Below are 25,217 nucleotides of genomic sequence, written 5' to 3' on the forward strand. Positions count from 1 at the left end.
ACAATTACATTTCCTGCACTTATAAGCATCCAGCTGGGAACTGAGTTTTAATCTAGGAAATAAAAAAAAAAGGATTCAGGTTTCTAACAAATTACTTCTAATTAACCAGAACCTTTCCTAGTCATTCCAACCTAAAGATGCCTACAGCAAATCAAAGAATTTATTGTTTGCATTTTTAATGATATTTTAAAATTTCATTTAAATTTCCCCAATGAATAACTTTCAGGAAATGCATTACACTTACATCTGCTTAAACAAACATTTGGTACAGTGGTAAATATACAACAAAAAGCCAACCTAGAAAAAAAAAGGAAAAGTAATACTCAGTCCAGTAAAAGCACTAAATAAAATTAGATTAAAGAATAGGGACATTAATTATGGGTAAATTCCCAAAAAGGTACATAGAATTTGAGCAGCATAGCACCCGCTGAATTCAACAGAAATCACACCGCTAAATCCCTAAACAGTGCTTTAGAAATTAAGCAATACATCTTTCCAAATAAATGGTCACGTTTAGGGTGATTCTTCTGATACAAGCCTATGTTTAAAATATAATATAAAATAAGTCATCTTGATGGAGCCATTTGGTTGACTAACTCAGGAGACTATGACACAGAGACTGTTAAACAGCATCTGAAAGAAGCCGCCTTCCCCCTCCCACCCTCTTTCAAATTTCCTACCCAGAGATAGATTTGGAGAAGGAACCCTGTGACAGATACTAGTCACGCTGCTTAATGTATCACTGAAAGCTGCTCACGTAATAGGGTGATGGACACAGTATAAGAATTGAATACAATATGGCTGTAATGTATATTAAGTAACCTTAATTCTTCCCCACTCCCCCAAAAACTGAATGCAACAATTTGACAGCTCTCAAATATATGATTGTTTCAACAAAGAGCACGTTTTTCAGGTATTCAAGACACATCATATATATACACGCTAAAACAGTGGTACTCACACTGAGGCTCAGGAGATGCAAGTGGCTCTTTAATGTGTCCTTTGGGACTCTTTGCAGCACATGATATTAAAACACTGTGTGATTTAATTATTAACCAATTTAAGTTATTAACCAATCAGGATGCTCTTACTATGTTATTAACCAATTGTAGAATGCTTGGTCAGTCAATTTGCTGTGAGAATAATTTATTTATAGAGAGAGAATATGAAAAAATGATTTTACACTACTGTAGCTCTTTTGGGTAATATTAATTGCTAATTTGGCTCCTGAACCACTGAGGTCTGAGTATCATAGAATTCATTCCATTACAATCAATTGCTAAATACTGAATGGAATGTTGGACAGTTTCGGGGGGAGGGGGGAGTACATTTCCATCCAACTGACAGAAGGAAAAGCAGCATTTTCAGAAAATGAAAAATACACCTGAAAACATCTTGTACATAATACATACAATATGAGTCTGTGTTTATAGGCACAGGTATATTATGACTAAAAATTATTGTTGGTTCACACGCTACCAAAGTTTCCAGTAATAAAAGTGTGACTGTATTAATTGGTTGATTATTACAAAACCAAGTACAATAGTTATTCAACTACAATCATAACTATTTCTAGTACAGATGAAGTCTTTCAAGTCTATTTTTATATGGCAACACCAACCTTCCATTTTCTTGAGTTTCACCAAGTACTACTACAGGCATTTAGATAACAATACTGGTATTTTTATTATTTAGTTTACTTCGATTCATAACATTTAAAGGTCCCATCTGCTATTCTTGGCCAACCTTTACATTATATAAAATAATACAACACAACAAAACCAACAGAAAAACCTCCAGAAAACGTTCATCCCCAACACAACAGGCAAGATTTTCCTCCGGAACTCCATCTACCATAAACAATTATTAACAACAAGCTCCTCCCTCCTCAAACTCTCAGTTTATCTCATGCACTACCCTAAAAGGCAAAAGGATGAATCATTTTTATCCTTAATTTACAACTAGATCATTTGTTATTATAGGGCTAATATTCAACCTATTCAGCATTCCTACCTCTTAGAACTTCCACCATGACAGATACATTTTAAGAGAGAAGAGGAGGATATTTTTGGAGAAAAAGCAGTAACATGATGGATGTGTGTTTTAGTTCTGACATGATGGTCGCCAAAAGATCACTAACATCAAAATAGTGAGAGTCAAAGCAACTGGGCTGCTCCAGACCCCTAAGTTCCTAACTTTATAAAAATGAAATGAGAAATTATGGGCCAAATTCAGAACACATCAATGGGAGCTGTGCCCACTTGCACCAGGACCAAGTACAGGTTTAACATTTTAGGAGAAGATTTCAATGCAAATCTCATAAGAAATATCCCAGTGAGACATGCAACTGATCTTGTGTTACCACTAAATTACACATGCATTTGCCAATGGAATGGATTCAGCTATACACATGGCCCAAACTACTGTAGTAACAGTATTGCTCCAAACAGCTTTATGGATTTGGCCCAAATAGTTCTATAAGGCCACTGAGTGTAAGAGAGCTTGCAGGTCTGATAAGTGATTTGGCAGACTCATGCAGTTCCCAAGAGCTATAAGCTAGTGAAAACTCCTGTTTTATGGAGCTGACATACGTAAGCTATGGAACTACTATTTTGGGGGGAAGTGGGGATGGGAAGAGTAGAGAGAGCAAGATGTAGGAAACACCTGCCAAAATACCTTCCTTTGAAAATGGCTTATTAGTAATATAAGTATATAGTGGTGTAGTCTTTAGGCCTGATCCTGAGACGTGCCAATGCCCCAGTATCCTTATCTAATGTAGTCTAGACAATTTCAGAGAGACCATGAGTGCATTTCACTGGGAGTTGTAGGTACTCAGCTCTTCATAAGATTTGATAGCTATGGAGCTTCCTTACAATAAAAAAAAAAAAAAAAAGGGGGGGGGGGAGTCAAATAGGGGATGTACGCTAGGTTTGTGGCACCACTGGTTTCAACTTGGGAGGGGTCGAGTCATGCAAGAGAGTAATATTTTGTACACTAAGCAGCTCTGTCCTGGTTTGGAGCCAAGGCCACATGGCTACTGTAACAATAGCTGCTCTAACATGAGGAATGGAATTTTTTTTTTTTTTTAAATTATTGTATTGCCCTTGAGCCACCCTCACAAGCGTTGTATGCTTGGCAAGTCAAATATGAGCAGGTGATGCTACAGAGAGATTCAGTAGATACTAGATGAGCACGAGAAATAAAAAGAATTAGAGAAAAAAACCCTACTCTCAGCCGTAGTCATTTAAGTAGGAACACCACAGAGAAAAGCTCTTAAGTGCAAATCTTTCTTATTGCACTGCTGCTTTCAGTGGCACATGAAACAGCAATGATAACAGGCTCAAAAAAAAAAAAAAACTTTGAAAATAAAGTTAAAAGATACATGTAACTTAAAACTAACATCTTTTCCTACACAGAAAGGTTAAATTGTGGGGTTGACATTTGCATTTGTTACGTTGTCAACGCTTCCTGCCTATCAGCCTATGTACAAACAATATCTAAAGATGTCATCTACATATTTATACCAAAGGAGCTTATGAACAAGACCTGTCAGTATATTTTAACACCTTTCCAAAACGTCAGCTTTCATCAGGTATAAACACAACATGTTTAATTTATTAGTACGGTTTAATATAAAAAGTTGACAATCATATGTCACCACAACTATTGATAAGGTAAATAAGGACTACAGGAAAATGTCAAAAAGTTATTAAAATGTTTCTCAGCTTCCTGAATCCAATTGGGTTTATTGGCTCTTGTCTGTCAATAAGCGTGTCATATGTTTTTCTTCACCTGGCTATTTTCTAAGAGATTTGTCCAACAGTGCAATCTAGAGACAGATTCTAAAATTCTTGAAGAATTATAGTTACCCTTGGCTGGTTTTTAAAATATTAAAATCACAGAAGTAGTTCTCTTATATTTAAACACACACAAGATTTCATTTCTGAAATTATCTGGGACACATTAAATGAGGATATTAGTTTAAATCTGATGTACAATCTAGCCTGAATACAGCTTTGCAACTAGGCAGTGGAACAAACATTTCTTACCGTCTTGTTTTGTGACAGGTGTCTGGTGCTTTTCAACTCACAGTGACATTGCTTCTGTACTGCCAGCTCTTTGTTCGTAATGTCAGACGGACAGCCCACTCTTGCTTATGTCCAGACATGGCAGGGTTACGTCAGAGTGGACTGTGAGTCTGACTTGAAGCAACAAAAATATACATTTTCCTCTATAACACAGTCCTGTGGCACTCAAAAGACCTTCTAGTTGTACTAATGCAACTCTTTATAAATACACACCCAAGCATACCCGAAGCAAGAGTCAACTCCTTAGCCTATCAGTTGAAACACTTTCAAAAGCTGGTTAAAATATGGAACAAATATCTGGAGTTGAGTCAACAAAGGCAAATAGAATGAATCAGTTCAAAGGAGAACAAACATATTGGATAAGGAGGCTGGTATTAGGATGGTCCACTTTGTAAGTGCATAATCAAAGCTAACATTTTTCTTGACCAGGTCCATGCGTACACCTCAATAAAATGTGCTGTATGGAACAGTTACAACTGAGTCTAACCCATTCAGTGCTACTACATGTCAAAATATTTTGAAGCATTTCAAAGCTTCCAAATGCAACTTTATACCAAAATAAAGGACACTGATTTGTCAGAATACACTAGCTTTGCCAAGGATACCACCAAAGAGAATTTGATTTCTTTGTTTTTCCCTTTAAGAAACAAGGAATGTTTACCAGTTCAGTTAGGTGGCATTAAAAAAATAAAAAAAGGACAGTGGGGACAATCAATACATGACTAACCAGATATTAACACTATGATTAGGGGGCTGGAGCACATGACTTATGAGGAGAGGCTGAGGGAACTGGGATTATTTAGTCTGCAGAAGAGAAGAATGAGGGGGGATTTGATAGCTGCTTTCAACTACCTGAAAGGGGGTTCCAAAGAGGATGGATCTAGACTGTTCTCAGTGGTACCAGATGATAGAACAAAGGGTAATGGTCTCAAGTTGCAGTGGGGGAGGTTTAGGTTGGATATTAGGAAACACTATTTCACTAGGAGGGTGGTGAAGCACTGGAATGGATTACCTAGGGAGCTGGTGGAATCTCCTTCCTTCGAGGTTTTTAAGGTCTGGCTTGACAAAGCCCTGGCTGGGATGATTGGTCTTGCGTTGAGCAGGGGGTGGGGCTAGATGACCTCCTGAGGTCCCTTCCAACCCTGATACTTTGGGATTCTGTGACTTCCGAAATACACTAGAAATGTGGGAAACCTGATTTTTTTCTGCTGTTCAAATTACAAGTGAGAAAAGTGAGAAAAACTTGATATACTATACACCTTCCCATCTATTTCTGTTTTCTTGCCAGTCCTTGTCAGGTAACTGAAAAATTAACCAAAATGAAAAAAAAACAAACAAACAAACAAAAAACCCCAATAACAGTCATATCTGCAAGTCACCAAACTTCTATCTGGAAATATTTGACCAGCATCTATGTTGTCACAGTCTCCAACTAAAAACAGCCAGCATCAGGACAATGTGACAGGCATTTGAACACTGATTTTCTTTAGTAATTTGTCTGGTTGCTATGAGCAGGCCACAAAACAAACTAAAATTCACAATAATGAGGGTAGCTCTCAAACGAAATTTTCTAATATGATTACAATTAAAATAATAAAAACCTTTTGTTTAAAATACAAGAGATCTGGCAATCCAAAGTTGGTTGGTTTTAAGGGCCTGGAACACAAAAAAAACATTTTATTCCTCAGTTGAGGGACCAGACAATGGAGTGTTCCAAGGAAGCAGAACCTCATTAGCAAGTGACTATAGAAGTAGCTCAGGTGTGGACTCCATAGCTTTAATCACCATCTGCTGCAGAACTGGCATGGAAGGAGTTCAGACCCCTTAGCCTATAGATTTTGGGAGGTCTTCAGAGGCAAGGCCATCTTCACTCCCTTCTAGTCCTCAAGACAGCATGGCAAAGTTAGCACTATCTTATACTACTGTGTAGCATTGGGGATGGTGAGATGCTGTAGAAAGTGGTAGCCTGTCCAACATAGTCTCCCTGTCATGTGCACAGCTGCATGCCTATGGAAAGCCTTCCCTGGAGATTGGGGAAATACTACCAGTATTTCTGTCCTGTGTCTTCTCGCTCAGGCACACTTCCCCAACCCAAGTCCACTCTGTTTGCAGAAGTGGGACAACAGAAGTGGTTGTTTACAGAAGTGGGATGGGACAATAAAGTCCTGTTTATAAAGATGTTTGCATATATGATCAATGCGCATGTGCAGACACAGAATCATGATTCAGATTTTTAAAAAGTGAAACCATGAAAACATGGAATTATCCCTGAGAGCCAAGAGAACGATGCAAACTCATTTAATAAAGGTACAGCTCTAACACAAAACTGTTTGCCATTAACCAGGTAGCTCTTGAAAAAAACCCTAAAACTCCAGATTCTACCAAGACAATAATTATCAGTGGCGTGCAAATCTGTATATTCCACACAATAACGTCATGCTGGAGAGTTCCTCACAGTTGTTTGTTTACATACATACATACGAACGAGACAGGAGATATTTTTCTCAAAATCCAGTTATTGAAATGAGGAAAAGTGGCATACACTTATTTTTATAGTAGACAATATATACTTCAGCCACAAATTTGCCAACTCTTCTGATTTTATTATAAGTTTCATGAAATGTGGTGTTTTTCTTGAAGAAGCATGTCGCTAGCCCTCAGGGTTGTAGAGAAAAGCTCAAAAACACAAATGCTAAAAGTTCAAATACCGATGGAAAATAAAAGAGAACCTAAAAATTATTATTTATAAAATATCATGAGTTTTAAGCCCATGTCAGGATTTTGACTGGGCTGAACTCAAGATTTCTGAATGCTTGGTGTTGGAAATACTGAACAAGCCAAGGAATTAAGAAAAACATCCACTAACGTTTATGGCCTGTACTTTATCTTTCCCTGGCTGAATCTGAAGACTTGAAACAGATCAGAGAGAGAACCTGTCCTGTTTCTCTGGCTGGTATTACAATCTGAAGGCAAGAGTCATTGTCCTTTAGGGAAGCTTGAAGGAAAAAAGTTGAGGTTCTGGAGTGCTTTTGGGATATTTTTCTGTGCTTTTTGGTGGGGACAGTGGTCATCCCACAAGGGCTGCTTCTTTTTTGTTTTTATATTCCAATGCAGGAGGCAATGAAAGGAGGTCCTAAGCCCTGGTGCACCTCATCTAAAACAAAACAGAAGAAGTGGAGGGGACTCTCCCAAACAGAGTCCAAATCTTTCATTTGGGAAGAAGGTAAGGTATCTAAAGGATGCCAGATTCCTGACAAAATTACTCAATTACCCGTTTAAGAACAGAGGATGGGATCTTTGAGCTTTTCCCTTTCCACGTGGATTGAGACTGGGAGGTGGCAGGGGGATTTTTTTGATGTGCCCCTAATGAAATCAGTGAAGATGGTTTTGCTTGCTGAGCCTGAAGTGCTGAAAAAGGCTGAACACATTTATGGAGTTGTTTTCTGAAGAGTCTGAGCTGGTGAGATGCAGGAAGGATCAGAAGACCCCAAGAAAACATCAAAACTATGATCCCCTCCCCACGACAGAGCAAGGCTCTGCAGGCAGGAAGCAGCTATGGTAGAATACTCCTTCTGTGGCTCCTGGGAAGGTCCCCATGCTAAAGGAGCACTTCTTGGCCTTTCGCTTGCTCCATTTGGCTTCTTCCCACCATAATGGAACAAACAGAAAAGGAATTCAAGGGTGGCCCTATTCGAGGGGCAAAACCTCTAACATTCGGAAAGAAAGAAAAAAAGAGGGTGGGGAAAAAATACGAAGAGATTTTGCTTATTGCTGCCCTAAAAATATCTATTTAAAGTAGGATTCCTATAAAGATTGAGTATCTAGTGACAGGATGGAAAAGGAAAGGAGTACTTGTGGCATCTTAGAGACTAACCAATTTATCTGAGCATAAGCTTTCGTGAGCTACGGCTCGCTTCATCGGATGCACAAAGTGGAAAATGCAGTGAGGATTTTTTATATACACACAGACCATGAAAAATGGGTGTTTATCACTTCAAAAGGTTTTCTCTCCCCCCACCCCACTCTCCTGCTGGTAACAGCTTATCTAAAGTGATCACTCTCCTTACAATGTGTATGATAATCAAGGATGGAAAAGGTAGGTCTAAGTCTCAGAGCCTTACGAACAAGTCTGAACTGCATCCCGTATTTGCAGGAAGAGAGGTGCAGCTCAAATGTTCTGGGCTGAGGTGAGGATCCAAAAAGGATAGTCTTATAAAGGTATAAAGCTGAGGAGAATACAAAGGGAATACTAAGATTCTGTCTAGACTAGAAAAGTGAGATTAGCTACCCCGATTTAACTTTGACCTTTCTCTACCATAATCCTAGAAAAAAATATATTTTACTCTTTTGGGGATGCTGGCAAATGTAATTTATAAAGCCCCAGGTAATTTAAATGATAGTTTAATGTATAGTTACCCATAAAAACAAAACTAACCTATAATTACCAGAGAAGGAAAAAAAATACCCACAGTTACAAGAAACCTGTGGACGTGGCAACCTTATTCTTACCACATGGGACTACAAATATTTTTTAATCTATTATTTGTGATTTGTATTACTGTAGAACCTAGGAGCCTCAGTCATGAATCAGGACCCCATTGTGCTAGGTGCTGTACAAATACAGAACAAAAAGATGGTTCGGGCCCCAAAAAGCTTACACGCAAAGTGTAAGTACTTAAGCAAGCCCGCAGCTTCTGATGTGTGTTAACTGATTTGCCTCATTTTTAAAAGTTGCTCAATTAGAAATTAATGAAGTTCTATTAATGCATAATTTAAAATAAAACAAGATATAAAAAACAACTTTTCTGAATCAATCAAAAACCAATGGCTTCTGTACCGTCTGGTTATGTAGCCCAGGCAGCTGTTGAAGGTCACACATAAATAGTTGATTTAAACCTAGAACAAAGGTTTGTGCACGTGAATTGATGGGTCTGAAAGGTGCTATACAGACATCCTTAGATACTGTAGTTTTCTATTTATGTAGGATCTGATCAACGCCCACCTGAACACAATAGGAATCTGTCTCCTTTGACTTCAACAGGCTTTTGTATTGGGCTCCCTACAGAACAGGTGTAGCGGCTGAACAGAACCTTCCCCTACAGCCTAGATAATGTGTTTCCACTCTGACCAAAAGAGACCAAGGCTGGGGTGAGTGAGTAATGCAGTATCCTACTTGGTCAAGTCACTGTAGCAGAGTGTGATGTCCCAGATCTTGAACCCAGGCCTGGGAGTCCCCAGACAGCCACTCGCATCCTGGCCTTCACTCAATGTCTGCTAAAACCTGGTGGTCGGAGAAACCAGAAGGACTATAACCTCAGCCAAGGTGCCACCCACAGGACCCCTGATTGGAGGAACACTGAGCTCCATCAATTGGTCCAATTACACTTCTTAAGCCAGGAGGTGGCACAGGAAGTTTATCTGAGCAACATGGTGATTTCCTGTTGTGGCTCAGTTGGACCTTGCTCATGCCTGTCTCCTCCTGCACCCAGACATTTCTTATTCCTGCTCTGCTCCTGCCTCACCCCTTCCTTCGCTCCTGTTCCCACCATGCTCATGCTGAGTGCTTGATCCTTGCCTTTCCTCCAGCTCCTGCCCTTATGCCTTGCTTCCAATCATCAGTTGCCAGCCCTGATTCCAACCCTGGCCTCCAAATTCTGACTCGGACTTGACCCTTGGATCCAGCATTTGCTATCTGATCTCAGCTCTGATCTGCAGCTTTGATTCCTGGTTCCGACTCTGGCTTGACCCTTGGCTCTGGTAATTGGCAATTGACTCTGGTGCTGCCCTTTGACTTTGTTCCGCAACCTGGACGCCTGCTCTGCCCACTAGACCCAACTCCTGCTCTGACTAGTAAGCCAGATTGTCTATGTCCCAGTCCATAACACAGAGGACAAGTTTGCCAACAGTGGCACATATGTGATGCGAACACCTGTCCACTGGGAAGTGGACTGAGGCCACCAACTTCATTTCACATCAGGCATTAATAACCATCAGATGGCAACAGCTTTCCTGTTCAACCAACTCTGTCTGGATTTGACCTGTTAATCTACGTTGGCGAAAAGGCTGTTTACTGTCTACTTTTACACTTCTGCCCTTTCTAATTTTTTCTGGTATTGAGCATCCCCTTGTTTATGAGCGAGGCCACCACAACGATAGTCAAGTGCTAGAATGCCCCTAATTTTCACAGCATGGCTACCCTGATACCAAATACAAAATGGAGATGAAGGATTAAAGAGGCCCAAGTCTATTGGTCTGCTTGTTATCAACGTACACAAAAGTTACGTTTCCAGGTATGCATAATACACAGAATATGTATTTTTGAAACTGAATTTCCTGAAGTCACCAGTTATTCTCCAACTCTGTGCACATTGCAAGTCAATGTCAGACTGTAAATTCCATGGGGCCATAATTTTGTTGTGTGTTTGTTTCCAGCACTTAGCACAGTGGAACTCTGATCCTACTGATCCCAATGAGTAGGTATGTAAAAAAAAAAAAATCAGGAATAATCAGTAGGAAAACAACGAATCTAACCCACATGCCCTCACTAATCTCATTCTGAAAAGCAAGGACATATTCCCATATGAATAAAAACACATGTCCATTTCAAGGTATTGCCCACATCATCTAATTCTACTAGATTACGTAACGCTAAAATATAGCAGAAAGTACCCTCTACTTCTGTGCCATATATGGCATATCAATGCTGTATACATAATCAGCTGGCTACATCAAAGGGATAACAAGTTGACACTTGTATGTTTTAGCAATTAAATAGAATGACTTAGACTTGCATTTGACTCAAACTTATTTCAGGAATTCATCTGTATAGAAAAATAGTATTTCACTCAATATTGACAGCGTTTTCAGAAATATCTGTAAAATTTCTCTTTAAAGTGAACAGCAACTTTGACAATATTCCAGTATAGTAATGAAAAAAGAGAGACAGCAGAATTTACTGATCACGTGATTTCTGTTGACAAACTTTAACACTACAAAGTTTAGGCATACAATTTAGTTCCTAGCAAAGGCTTTTACTCCATTATATCATGGATTTATCTGGAAAACTAAAAAAAAGCAATTTAACTGAAACGTGGGTTTTGTTGTATTAAAACCCAGTGTTCCGTTTTTGGTAACACAAGAATACAGAAGTAAAACTATGCAATACATGGTACTGTGCAAGTTCAGTTTCCTGGAAAACATGCAAAAGTTAATACTGAACATCTCCAAAACAGCACTGGGGAAATCACCAGAAAGGAAAATAGCTACCACTCATCACCATTCCTCCCCCTTCTCATGCTAACAAAACTAGAAATATATTTGCTTTTTGACAACAATCTTTAAAGAGGCTTCATAGAATAATTCTCCATATGTTAACAGCTTTAGCACAAAATATATAGTTCACCTTAGAGGAATCTATAGCAAAATTCTGCTGTAAAAACAAGCTAAGTAAAACAGCTCTGAAATAGTAGAGTACAATGAACAAAGATTTTCAATACTCAATAGTAGTATCACCACCGCAACATACAATATAAAGAAATAGTCCAACAGCATTTTTGTAGTGTCAGTATTATTTACTTTGTAAAATGACTACTATCATGCAATAGTTATTTCAGTAACATAGAAAATATACCTCCTTAAAATATGATGGGAAGCATATCAATACTAATCCCCCCCACACATTTTGCAATAAAATTGTTTATGCATGATTTTTTAAAAAGTAACTATTATGCTCCTATTTAAAGTTTTGTTTAATGAAAGCCACATAGACTTCAACAAGCAGATAAAAGAGGCCATACACCATTTATTTATCAAAACAATTTTTGCCAGGGGACAGTTAATCAGTCATCAATAAAAAGTTCACCATTTGCCAAAGAGCAACTTCACCTTAAAAGCAAAGCTATTTTTGACCATAGCAATTAGTCTTTCCATGTTCCAAACACTAAATTCTATTTTCCCCATTAATTTTTAAACTTACACAACTTTAACTTAAAATAAACTGTACATCAAAAGAATGGAAAACAAACAGCCAGGAACACAATTTGACGAATTGGATTTATTTAGTTTATTTAGCTAAACAGGGTCCATTGGATCTCTTTAATAGGCTGACAGTTGCACTGGGCTGGTTAATAAAACATACAACACAGTATCTTCAGCCAATATAGAAATGCAAATCCCACCAGAAATATTTTATTCATGAAACAGTAATTTCAGTTACTACCAAACAGAAAAAAGGAAAGAAAAAAAAAAACACTGGCTTTGCAAACAAACAGTGCCATCTAGTGTCAGTCACTGAACAAACTAAAAGAGAAGTTAAAAAAGCTCTATACAGTAACTAATCCTTCTAATGTCAAAACATTATCTGCTCCTTAGCTTTAGCTATATCAGTAGCTCATGTCTTCCTTATTCTGTAGCCAAACACAAATGAGATACCCTAATTAAGGAATTTTAAACATCGTGAATATAATCAGAAAAGTGACCATGTAAAAATGATATTTCTTGCTCAATTTGCCAGCTACTAGCATTTCCTGAGACAAAAAGTTTCTACTTTTATTAGTACCAGGGAGCCCATGTGACTATGGGAGAGCAAGCTAGATTCTGTTCTGCCTCATGCATCATCATAACTGACAGCTAAGTTCCAACTTTATTACTGGTGAGGATATCAGAGGCAGAAAGAAAACAGCTTGATTCTTTTTGGAGCTACAGGTAGAAGAGTATCATTTCACTAAGATAAGGAATTGCTGAGAGAGAATAAAATATTAAAGCCATGATGTCAGTTTTATAGTCACATTCCTCTACCAGAATCACACTTCCTCTATATGAAGTTACCTTTGTGGGTGGTTAGAAGTACATTAACTAGATTGGATGCCATTTCTGCCAATGTGAACAAACAAACAAACAAGAGCAAGCAAAGGATTTGAAGCTTTGCTGAGCAAAGGAAGATTTAACACATATACTATTATGTACAGATGGGAAAACAAAAATGTAGGATGGTGTGAATGAAAGTCTGGTCATTGCCAACATCCAGGCATCTTTATACATTGAGTAACAGAGCAGATTGACAGGTGACAGAAATCAACACCGCTTCTGCACTAGGGTCCAAATTACAATCATACTGATTTTCCACTAAATGGCATTGCATTACATTGCAAGGGAATTTATGCTAAAATTGAGTGATTTTAGGCCTACTCTGATGCAGTATCTTTTTTGTGGGTGCAAAGAAAGAAAACTGGGATGCACTGGATGTTTCAGGGGACACAATGCCTGTCGTGGGTCCCAATGCCTTTCATCTCTAGATCACTAGTTCAAATTCAAGACAGGTCACCAGGATCCCTCAGTCACTATCTGATGATAGGTTTATTTGAAATAAGTGAGTCAGTCCAGTTGCTGAGGGGCAGAGGTTTATTAAAGTCATTAATCACCATCACCACACTGGCATTACAGTTGTTGACACCCTCAAAGACTGAAAAATGATAATGTCATGGAAACTGAAGGCTCTAGAGATGGTTCTTCCAGAACAAGATGCCTGCATGTTGGCACAGTGAAGACTTTTGTACATCTTTGAATAGCCTTATTAAGAACTGTACAAGAATATCAAGGTGAAATTAGTTGAGAGCATTAATATTCCTTCATCAGATGAGCAATAACCCCAGTTCTCTGCTTTCAGTTTTACTTGTCCCCCTCCTCCCCAACCCTCTCCATCACCCCTGTTAAGAATCATATTACTAGACATAGCTTACTGATCAAGCACAGAAGAAATCTTTGTAAATAATACCTAAAGTTTATAAAACAAAAAATAAAAGCTATTTCATTGAACTGGTCCCTAAGGAATCTCAATTCAGATGATCATAACCCCTTAGACTGATTATAAATGAAGCATATTAACTCTTCTTTTTCACTCTTCTCTCTAAGAAGAGGGAATCATCACTAGTAAGTTTCACAGAGAAATAATTCCATCCAGCCGCTCTATTATTCTCACTCTCACTCTCTCTCTCTCTCTCTCTCTCACACACACACACACACACACACACACACACCATAAATTTTCTCGAAGTGCAAGCAGAGGGGAGTGGATTTTCCAGATCCCTAGAGGTACCTAAGGCTTTACTACTGAGCCAGGTTACTCTACAGCTTAGCTTCCCTTTAAAAATTCAGTTTGGGGCTTGGATAACACTAGAGTAATCTTTTGTATCTCCTTCCCCTTTCTCACAACCCCTGTGTGTCATATCTAATTAACTGATATTAAAACTGATATAATTTACTGAATGGGAATCCATGGCTAGTCTCCTCCCACATGAGAGACCCACAAAGGAGGACACAGGTGTGGAAAAACCTCATGAGATTCCTGACAGTGTGTCTGTAAGAGCGAGTATTTTGGGGATGGGGAGCAACTAACAGTACAAAGACAGGAAAGGCCACACAACTTCAGTAATCTGGAGAGTATACAGTACCCTGCTGATCCCACCACAGTTCCTGGCCCCAACTAGCAACATGGCTCCTATAGGAGATTTTTGCAGAGGATGGTTATAAAGAGAATGGCCATTCCTCTGTTCCTTCCACACAGGGCACTTGTTGAGCATACAGTGATATAGCAGGGGCATTCTCAACCTTTTGCATGAGAAGAGGTGATCAAAGGGTGGAGAGTCCCCTACATGCACAAACACAGTAATAAATCCACATGGCCCTCTTTCACCTTTAGTCTAAGTCATTTTGTAAGTAACAACCTGTCAATAGTCCAGATTTCATCCCCATCTTTAAAGTGATTAAAATAAACTTCTCTTCTCCCCAAGAAAAGCGTGTTTGACAATGATTGAAGACAGGTGACATGCAACAAGACCTTTTCATAGTAAGAAACGAACCCAGTACAGACGTTTTAATATAATATGCTCCTCTGAATTAGGGCCGAAAATGGTTTAATTGCTACCAAACAATGAAGAAAATCAGTTTAAGAAGAGAGTTTGAAATTTGTCAGGTCAGCTTCATCGTGTCCATACGAACAGTAAAACTGCCTTCGGCACCTATCCTCCTCTGAACCTGTGCTGAAAACAGTTTATTACTAGTGAGAACAAGATTAAAATGATTTCAGAAATGTCAAACAACTTGTTTGCAATCAGTCAATTTCCTGTTGTAGATGGGGCTTAAGTTTGACTAATTCTTTTTTTAAAAGTAGATGCAGCTCCAAGCTGCATTTTATTTCACATCTGCTCAAAACACAATTTGTAAATATGCAAGAGAAAACACTGCCTTGCTATTTTACAAATCAATTGAAAACATGATGTATCAGCAACAAGGTGGTGCAGAAGAGTTCACCTAGATATCTGAATTAAACCAGAAAATGAAAGGGGATTCAGGCTCACATATATCTGGCACTACCTAATCCGTTTGGCAAATGTTCTTTTGTTTCCCACATAGTAGTATGGATGCCAGTAAGGGTGCACAATAGTGGACTAGGGGTGGGAGCATGAAAGTAGTATCTGATAACTCAGGATTCGACTGGTGTACTTACTACCATGGTCCAGGTCAACGTTTCTGGATTCAAATGGTACTTTATTACTAAAGTCACGTGACAAAAAGCTAACTCCAGCTGACATAACCCTCCTTGATATGGCCTCGCTGACAACCTTCTTAAGTATTTTTAAAGCTTATTGATAGGAGCTGTTTTTGTAATATTCATCACAATTGGAAAGACTTCCCCCCGTTACAAGTTTGGGGGAAAAAAAAAAAATCAAGCTATTGGCCAAAATGTACCTATGCTACAATAGTGCAAGAACGTCAAAATAGTTTTTTTTTACTGTAACAGTTAAAATCCTTGCATAACGTATTTGTCCACAATGCTACCTTCTTCTCCACATATCTTCCATTTAAGTTTCCTTTGATATTCAAAGTGTTCTATTGTCGTTTTTACTTCAGCAATAGTTATGGGGCATTAAAGGAATGATTATTGTTTCATGCATTGATTTTTTTGTACTTCAGATTTATGTTTCAGTACAGAAGTCTCCACCAGGGTCAAGGCCCCATTGTACCGGGCACTCTACAGAAATATACAAATTGAGTCCCTGTCCCGAAGAGCTCATAATCTAAGTCAAGACAGCAAGTGACATATGAAGGGTGCCATGGGAACAATCAGCTACACTACATACAATGACAGGTTTCAGAGTAACAGCCGTGTTAGTCTGTATTCGCAAAAAGAAAAGGAGTACTTGTGGCACCTTAGAGACTAACCAATTTATTCGAGCATGAGCTTTCGTGAGCTACAGCTCACTTCATCAGATACCTCTCTCGGTAGCTCACGAAAGCTCATGCTCGAATAAATTGGTTAGTCTCTAAGGTGCCACAAGTACTCCTTTTCTTTTTACTACATACAATGTTTTAATATTATACAGTGACCATCGATAAAAACACTGAGAAACAAATGTACTGGAATGCTTCCAGTAGTTTGAATGTGTAAAATGATATGTACAAGCAGAATATGCGCACACAAGAAAATTAGCGTATAGATCGAGACAAAAATGTAGCTTATGTGCCCTCTTTATCTGTATAAACTGTGGTTGTAGGGTTTTTTATTTACGCAAATACCCAAACTGGGACAGCTGGCACTAACAACTATTTATATTCCTACAGAGAAGTGTTCTTTATGTAGAATACTGTCCACTAAATTTCCAGTTAAAGTACCTCTCAGTTAGGTGAGGTATCTTGTAGCTCTGCACGTTATTCGGTGCTGAATGGGAAGCTCATTTAGTAAGGAGACCTGCAAGATTTATTTCATGAAGGCACCAACAGTCATAGAGCAGTTTGGGGTGGCTAGCTCAACTTTGGCACTGCACGCAGAAGGAAAGTGTTTTCCAGTGAGAAAATTCTCCACAGTACATGCAGCCAGTATTGCAAAATGCACATGTGAAAGCAATGTGGACTGGAAGTAAAAAATAAAAATTACATAACATGCACATACATAGACTTCCTAGAGTGGAGGAAAAAATATTTACGTTTACCTTTGGAACATGCTGAAATAAAACCTCGTGACCCTGCTCTGTTTAGCCACAGAAAAGATATAACAATAGAGGCAACAGTCCAAAGTGCCCCCATTAAAGTTTTGTCTCAATCCAATCCTGAGGGAATAATGGTAGACAAACTTCCTACGTCTGCTGTTCTTTGGAACACATGCTGGCAGTTTTAGATAGATCTGTTCAGCCCAGTTTTGAGTAATGGTTATTTGGTACTCATTTCTGTAACATGGATACTTGTTTGCTAGAAACTGAACAACAACCTAGCATGCTGACCAATATCTCATTGTTTCCTTGTACTTCCCTGTCTATCTGCTATCTCTTGTCTCCGATTGTACACTCTTTTGGAAGAAGGTTTTTTGTTTTGTTTGCAACAGCACCTAGCACAATGGGGTCCCGGTCTATGACTGGGGCTGCTAGACTTTATAGTAATACAAATAAATTAATAATAATTTTCAGTTAGTGCTAATTCTGAATTAGAACTTGCGGCCAACACCAATTTAGGATGGATTCAGATGAAACTGTGCCAGCCAGTTCTATAAAAATCAGTGTTTAAAGTGATATTGTCAAACAGAGAAAAGTGTTTTTTTTTAATTAAGCATGCTCTATTTTTCTCTGAGGTATTACTATCTAAGAACACTAACCAAAAGTTTACAGAAAAAGATGTTTTTTTTCCACTTTTAGACTTCTGAGCATTTGATAACAAAGTCAGTCATAGTCTCTTGTCACTATTCAGGTGGGTCCTTCACACAGCATGCAGGGAGAGAAAAAGAACATTTAACAAATGCAACTGGAAAACCAAAGACAGTGGCAGAAGGACTGAGAGGCAGATATAGTAACTGAAGCCACTTGTAAGTGAGTGGATTTCAAGTTGAGTGCTACTTTAAGAGATGGCCCCAGGGCTTTAGTTAAGAGATTTTCTGCAAAGCAAAAAACAAGCAGCATGCAACTCCACATTTGGCCACAAGATAGAGCCCTTTAGATAAGCTATGCCTTACCATGGCATACATAAGCTGCAAGTTTCAGAGTAGCAGTCGTGTTAGTCTGTATTCGCAGAAAGAAAAGGAGTACTTGTGGCACCTTAGAGACTAACAAATTTATTTGAGCTTAAGCTTTCGTGAGCTACAGCTCACTTCATCAGATGCTGAGCTGTAGCTCACGAAAGCTTATGCTCAAATAAATTTGTTAGTCTCTAAGGTGCCACAAGTACTTCTTATAAGCTGCAAGCACATTCCACAATATAAACAAGTAGTGATATTTTACATTACCTTTAGCATTACAGATTCAACAGCAATAAAGGTTCACTCCTAGCTGATACTCACTAGGATGTATTTCATTTTAAAAGAGCTATTAACACTAAAGTTTACCTACATTACTTGTATCCACATAAAAGGGCAGTGTAAGAGTTTACTGATGGTATTTTTAGTATGAAACTTTAATATAGCTTGACCTTTTATGGGCCAGCTTCTCAGGTCCTTACTCATGATGAATAGCATCCTACTACACAAGTAAGGAACTTACTTGAAATTAATGGGATCCCTTAGGAATAAGGTGCTGTACAACCCAAGTCATGATATCAGAATCAGACCCTCAATGGCTGGAATTTCTTAAACTGTGAGAAGCGACCAATAAAAAACGATACCATCTGCATCTGCCCCTGTATCTATTCAGAGTCCCATGGAATCTGCTTACTTGAATGACAAAAATAAGTTATTGTTTTTAAGTTTCATTAGTCCTGCAGAGCCAACACAGCAAAGAGTGAGTGAGTTAGATGCTGTTCCTTCTCGGGCATCATTTATTGCAACTACAGAGCTATCCGTTACATTTGTGCAATCCTACTGAAAACTGTGAAGGTGCACAGGGATTGCTAGGGGCATAATCTGAATTTAAAACTGCACAGATGCATATGGAAGATTAGTTCGGACTGCATGATCTTTGTTGCAGTGATGTGTAGAAAAGAACAGTCAGATTTTGAAAGCTCAGGTTCAGCTAGCAAGGCTGGCACCAAGAAAAAAAAAACAAAACATGTATTTGTGATCCGTTCATATGTGATCTGGAAGTTAGCTTATGAGGCACAATCAACAAAACCCTGCAAGGCTGTTTTTAGAGTCACCTTTTAGAGTGTGACTGCACTAGGTTAAAAGATTCATATAATTTCAAAATATACTTCAAGACTTAGCAAGTGTAGAACATTTATGAATGCTTACAAGAAGTATCATCCGATCATCAAGATGCCCAGTGACCATATGACAATGTCACACAATGAGGTAAAGGAAACCATTCACAGTCCAGTGTCAACCCAGTCTCTCGCCACTTTGCCCAGCACAACCTAAATACAAGTGGACTTTCCATCTGGAAATAGTCTGCCATCACTCAACCTAAATGCCCTCTCCTTTATAAATAAAGGATCTAACAGTCTGCAGAATTAATGCATCCTGCTCTTAAGTTTTAAGAATGTTGCCAAAATGTTGGTTTCAATAACTGCTTGAGCTGGCGTAAGTTTTCAGGACTCTGTCAGGCATACAAAAAAGTTGACAGAATAGATTTTTTCATTACAAAGTGTATAAAATTGAACTTGCAGTCCCAGTTATGCCATTCATTTTAAAGTTTGAGAGACGTGCTGATCCAGATGCTTTATGCAATTCACTTTGGAGAGACAGTATTAGTCTTAAATCACTTTCACATCCTTCTACTTAAATTACATAGGTAAGTGGCCAAGAGAGGACCATCCACAGCTATAATCATTACATTACAAAACATGGAAGAGAACTGATTAAGACAGACTCGTGCTTTGGTTTAAAGTCCTCTCAGTTTAAAAATCAGACAAAATCTTCTAAGCCCCTGCGTTTAGTCCCAAAATGAAGTACTAGGCTCTAGCCCCGGTATTCTGCTGATTGATAAATGCCCGCTTACAGCTTCGCTTTCCCTCACCCAGTAAGGAAGGGTAGGAGTAGCCAACGTAAATGGGATCCAGGTTGAGTTTCCCTTATAAAGAACGATGTCTAAATCTGCCAGCTTGCATGTGAATGCTTCTTTTGGAAGAGCAGTGAACCTCAAGAAGTGAGTCTGTAAGACAATCCTGCTCATAAACTGCCAACAGTGTTCCCAATTAGAAACTTACCCTCAGCTGCAGTAAAGTGAATTTTCCAGATGTCATCTAGCGCTCCTATTAGGCTGTAAACTCTTTGCTTACAACCAACAGATCACAACTCAGTCAAGATGATTTTCACCAGAGTATTCAAAAGGCATTTCCATTTCAATGAAAATTTTCAGCTGTTTTCCCCCCAGTCACTATACTATTAGAGCAGCTCAAAAAGCCAAGAGAATTTATGCCGTATTTTCCTCCCTTGTCTCCTCGAACGCACAGCCAAACCTTGGTTACATAAACTTTCCTGAAACTTCACCTTTGGGTAAAGAGCAAGCCTGAAAGAATCTCAGCCCTGTAAGTGAAAACCTGTGAAAGTTATCAGTGTCTGAAAACAAGTATTAGAATGCAAATGCTTGTGCCACCTTAGCTATAGTGGCATGTCAGTGAACTGAACCATTCAGCTCTCTTAACATACTTCTAATCATAACTATTGCTTTTTTCATTCTCTTTTCCATCCTTTACTCTTTTCCTCCACTTTTCTGGTAAATTTCCTGCTTGTTTTTTTCCATCACTTCGATCTATTCCCTCTTTTCTTCTCTCTCTCTGCGCTGTTTGTATTCCCTCATCCCCATCCCAGGCTCTTCCATCACTTATTTTCTATTGCTTAGCCATAGGCCCCCACTCTAATTCCTTCTCTTCCCCCAAGCAACCATGTTTCATCATTATAAAGATCCCAGTCTGTTCTCAGTGGGCCCTCACCTTGTACTCAACTCCAGTTTCTCCCTTTCTTCTCCCTGTGAAGGTGACATAGCCAATCTCCCTTCTCTTAGCTGTTTAGAGCATGGCAGGCGGTGAGAAAGGGGCAAGGAGTTTCCATGGGAACACAGAGGGTTCTCAACATACATAGTAAAGTTCACTCCTCAACTACAGATAGCACTGTCTGTCAGCCTGGTGCTCAAACCTCGGGATGCAATGGAGCATTAAGCTGCTTACCCTATAGAGTCACATGTATTACGTACACCCAGAAAGAAATAGCAGGTGGCTTTGAAGTGTTCAGCCAGCCCTTTTAGAAGCAATTTTGTGTGTACACAAATCCGTTCACTATTTCTAAGTCAAAAGAAACAGGACTGGTGGCTTGCAGGCCATAACACAAGCACCCGGACAGGAGAACCATGCTAGTTTGCATTTGGTACCTGAAAGATCCACTGAGGCTAACTGATTTATGTTTGGATGCTCATTGACTATTTTGCAAAAGGAAAAGAAATCATGGACATTGAGTAATGAAGTGAAGTTGGGATTCATTTAATTTAAAAAGTGTAGTTTATAACTGGTAACATGGTACTTCGTACTAGTCTCATAAGTTTATAATACCCTATAAAATTAAGTGACTTCTCACAGTATAACTACAATGGTCTGCTATTGAGTCCTTGCCAAGAAGCGGGGCTAGAAGAGTGTGGACAGAGAGAGAGACTGGGTGGGGGACAGGGGACACACAGTGGCAGGAGCAAGAGTTCTGCAGAGTTTAACTGGGACTGTAGACTAGCAAACAATTAGGGAGGTTCTTTCCCACATAAGAACTCTGCACAGATATTATTGCATTTGTGGACAGGGAGAGGAGAGCTCTTTCCACCCTTGCATGAGTTAAGACTGTTCTCTTCCCCAAAGTCTGCCCATGTGGAGTTGACTGAAGAAAGTTGGGGAAATGGAAGAAAGTGATTACTTCACTCTGAACACAGTTACACTAAGATACTTTTTGTCTTAAATGCCATCCTTTATCATACGTAAATATACTCACAAAATCAGCTTCAAGTTTTCCTATTTCTTGTTTGTAGCTCCTCATTCTGCTGCTATACATTCCTCGGCTTTGGGCGGGGATTTCTCGAACTTCAAGTTCCATCTGTTCAAGCTAGTAATTGAAAAACAGGAGAGAGACTTAAGTTTATTTTATGTTCATCTACATCCTTGTTTTGTTCACATTTATATATGAAATTTCAGTGACAGCCTCTAGCTTTCAGCATGATCTTCTGATTACTTGTTCCTCCTTCTTGCTGATGCTCAAGGAAACGGCACAAAGTCAGAGTGAATCAGAAGTAATTAGAACCCAGGAATGGTGTAGTTACTAATTATTTGCTCTACCCATTGGACTATGCAGCCTCCTTAGTATGCTACTGCCTATTTAGGAATGGTATTTTGCTACAGTGAAGAATCCATTATCTGCTTTTTAAAATACTGCTTTCAGTTCACTTAAAAAAAAAAAACACAGAAAAAAATTGTACCTTTCCATAATAGCGGTAGGCATGCTGGACAATAGCTACTCATTTTCCACTGATCTCAGCCAGGCAGTATGGCATGGGAAGAAAAATGTCTTCCATTTTGGTAAAGTCCCAACCTAGTATTTGCAGAATTTGGTAAGAGACAGATAAGCATTTATACAGAAAAAACTCTTTCCGGTGAGATTTCAGTATCATGCCACAGGAAAGGCACCTGATTTAATCAGTGGGTTTACAAAATAGTCATTTAAAAGCCATTCAAGCCTGATCTATTCAGAACACATATGCTACTGAATGGGAAATTGGTCAGCATAGTTTCACTAAATAGTTTTCTGGTAAGAAAGAAAGAAATATATAAAGCAAGTTTTACTTCTATATTATTCTTTGTCTTAGGCCCAACTTTCCAAAACTGAAAGTTAGTGGTTGTAATTTAAATGGCTTGCATACTACCAGTTTCAGTGGACAGCTAAGAAAATCTGTCATGTGAAACCTCGTCTCAACTATAGAGATACTCAGATTTAAAAGATCAAAGGGAAAACACCTATGAAATGCAACTGGAAAGAATCTTTGTTCCTTTTAACAAATAAGCAAACAAAAAAGAGCGACCAGGCCACCAAGCAAATTCTGTTGCACTGTAACCTGTTTCTCTGCCCAACCTCAGATCCTTTTACTCAAGTCCTACATACCATCCAGGAGAGTTGAAGATCACTATCCTGGGACATTTAGGCCCAATCACAAAACCAATAGTGCAGTTTTTCATAACAAATTTTCAAATGAGACCCTAGAAAGGGAAGGGGATTGACTAGATTGGCCTAACAGGGGTTCCACCAAAACATTTATCAAAGCTGTGTATGGAATACGGCTCGCCTTAAAAGTAACTTCCAGGATTTGGATTTCAGTAACTGTTTATCTCAGTCTGATTTAGTGTTCCTCCAAGAAATTTGGTTTCTAAATATGAGTCCGATTCACGGGGCTTTGAATCTGTATTTGAATTCTGAAGAGAGTGTTAAGCATGCAAAGAGGGGTAAACCTGCAAATGGTCTTGCCCTGCTCATCTCTAAGTTAAATGTTATAACTAGTAAATAACACCAGGCAATCCCTATTTTCAAGCCTCTAGTGTTATTTTCCCAAATAAATGTACTCCATTAGCCCTGCATATACATTTGCCCCTTTGAGCTACCCTTTCTATAGTGCCTTTCTGAGTAGGGCTTGAATCTCTCATTGATTTGCTTATGGAAAAGTTTTCATCAGCAATCTTTGTTCTTCTGGGAATTTTTTATGACCAACCAAGTTCTGGGGATAAGGAATATTTTTAGTTTTTCCCCTAACTCATTTAACAGGGTGTGATCTTCACTTCCTGCAGACATGCTAAGGACAAGGTAAGAAATACTCCAGGTTGTAAATTTTCTGTAATTTCAAGTGATTTTGCCTGGAGACTTTGAATGGTAGGGATGGTAATGATCTGGAGGGTCATTTTACACTCATCTTCTAGATGGGGCAATGTGTTTGACTATATTGCAATTTCTATTTTAAGGTGGTCTCGTTTCTCTAGTTTTATAGTGGCTTTTACAGACAGTGATCATCAACACCTGGAGGTGAATTTCTGCCCTTCAGCCACGTTTTCCCAAAGGGATTTTGACAGATTGTTTTACTCCTAATTTTGAAAGTGTAACTCAAGGTATATTAAGTGGAATCTGTTATTTGGAACAGTGATTAGGGCACAAGCCTAGGACTTAGGAGACCAAGTTCAGTTCCCTACTCCACCAAAAGGCTTTAAAAAGACTTCTTATATCACCATTGGCAAGTCACTTAGGGAATTAATATAGACACTATCCGTAAAAATAGGGTTTCTAACATTTGCCAACTTTGCAGAGATGCTGAGGATAAATATATTAAAGATTGAGAAGCAATTTGAGATCTAATGAGAAGCACTAGATAGCAGTAGTAGTAAAGCCTCAAGTCGGAGAGAAGCTCGTACCCAGTGATGTGTCAAGTTTTGAAGAATCAGCTTTTTGGATCTTAATTCTCGAGCACAAACACAAACTGAGATTGTTAAATTACAGGATGACTACCATTTAAAAAAAAAAAAGATCTTTTATCCTTTAGAAGATAAGAGAATCTGTCATGACTCGGATTGCTTCAGTTTACAAAAAACAGTTTCAGATTGCAAGGGCTGTGAGAAATAATAGTTCCTCTTATCCTATTAAGACATTAGTTATCCTTAGAAACAACTATAAAAAAATGCTGAATAAGAAAAAATTGGATCATCAAAAGGTCCTCTGGAAGAAATGTGAATTCACTGCCACAAACAAACCAAAATCTCCTCTATTTTGGATGATGGCAGCAATGGTCTACTACAAGACTAACGGAAAAATGGGCGTTCTTTCCAAAGCATGTCTGAGGTGAAACATTTTTCTGCCTTGTATAATAATAATACATCTATTAACCCTTTGGTTTGGTCTACCTTGATGGACCTCACCTGCTATCCTTATCCAGAATGGCCGACAGTCTCCACCATGGAAATCAGAATTTTGATAAAACCAATATAATAAAGGGACGATTTTATCCCAGCAGAAGTCTGTAAGGACTATACTGTTTGATGGGCCCCTGCGTTAGCAAAATTATTTACTAATAAAAATAAATAGGGATTGTACTTCCCCACCAAAGGTGACAAATGACCCTAGAAATTATTGACCTATTTACCTTTTAGACATGGTTTTTAATATCCATACCAAGTATCTCCTGTGGAGATTAGAGGACTGGAAAGAGCTGT

General features: G+C 38.7%; 1 protein-coding gene across 13 annotated transcripts in view; it reads right to left on the bottom strand.

Moving 5' to 3' along the window:
- Positions 1–25,217, bottom strand: part of VTI1A (vesicle transport through interaction with t-SNAREs 1A) — a 356,897-nt gene that overhangs the window by 314,313 nt on the left and 17,367 nt on the right. For all 13 annotated transcript variants that reach the window (XM_077823160.1, XM_077823155.1, XM_077823161.1 and 10 more), the window contains exon 3: positions 21,970–22,080. In XM_077823160.1, the coding sequence (XP_077679286.1) occupies positions 21,970–22,080 (111 nt within the window). The remainder of the gene's footprint in view (positions 1–21,969; positions 22,081–25,217) is intronic.

Source organism: Eretmochelys imbricata, chromosome 7, assembly GCF_965152235.1.
Source record: "Eretmochelys imbricata isolate rEreImb1 chromosome 7, rEreImb1.hap1, whole genome shotgun sequence".
Lineage (NCBI taxonomy): Eukaryota > Metazoa > Chordata > Testudines > Cheloniidae > Eretmochelys > Eretmochelys imbricata.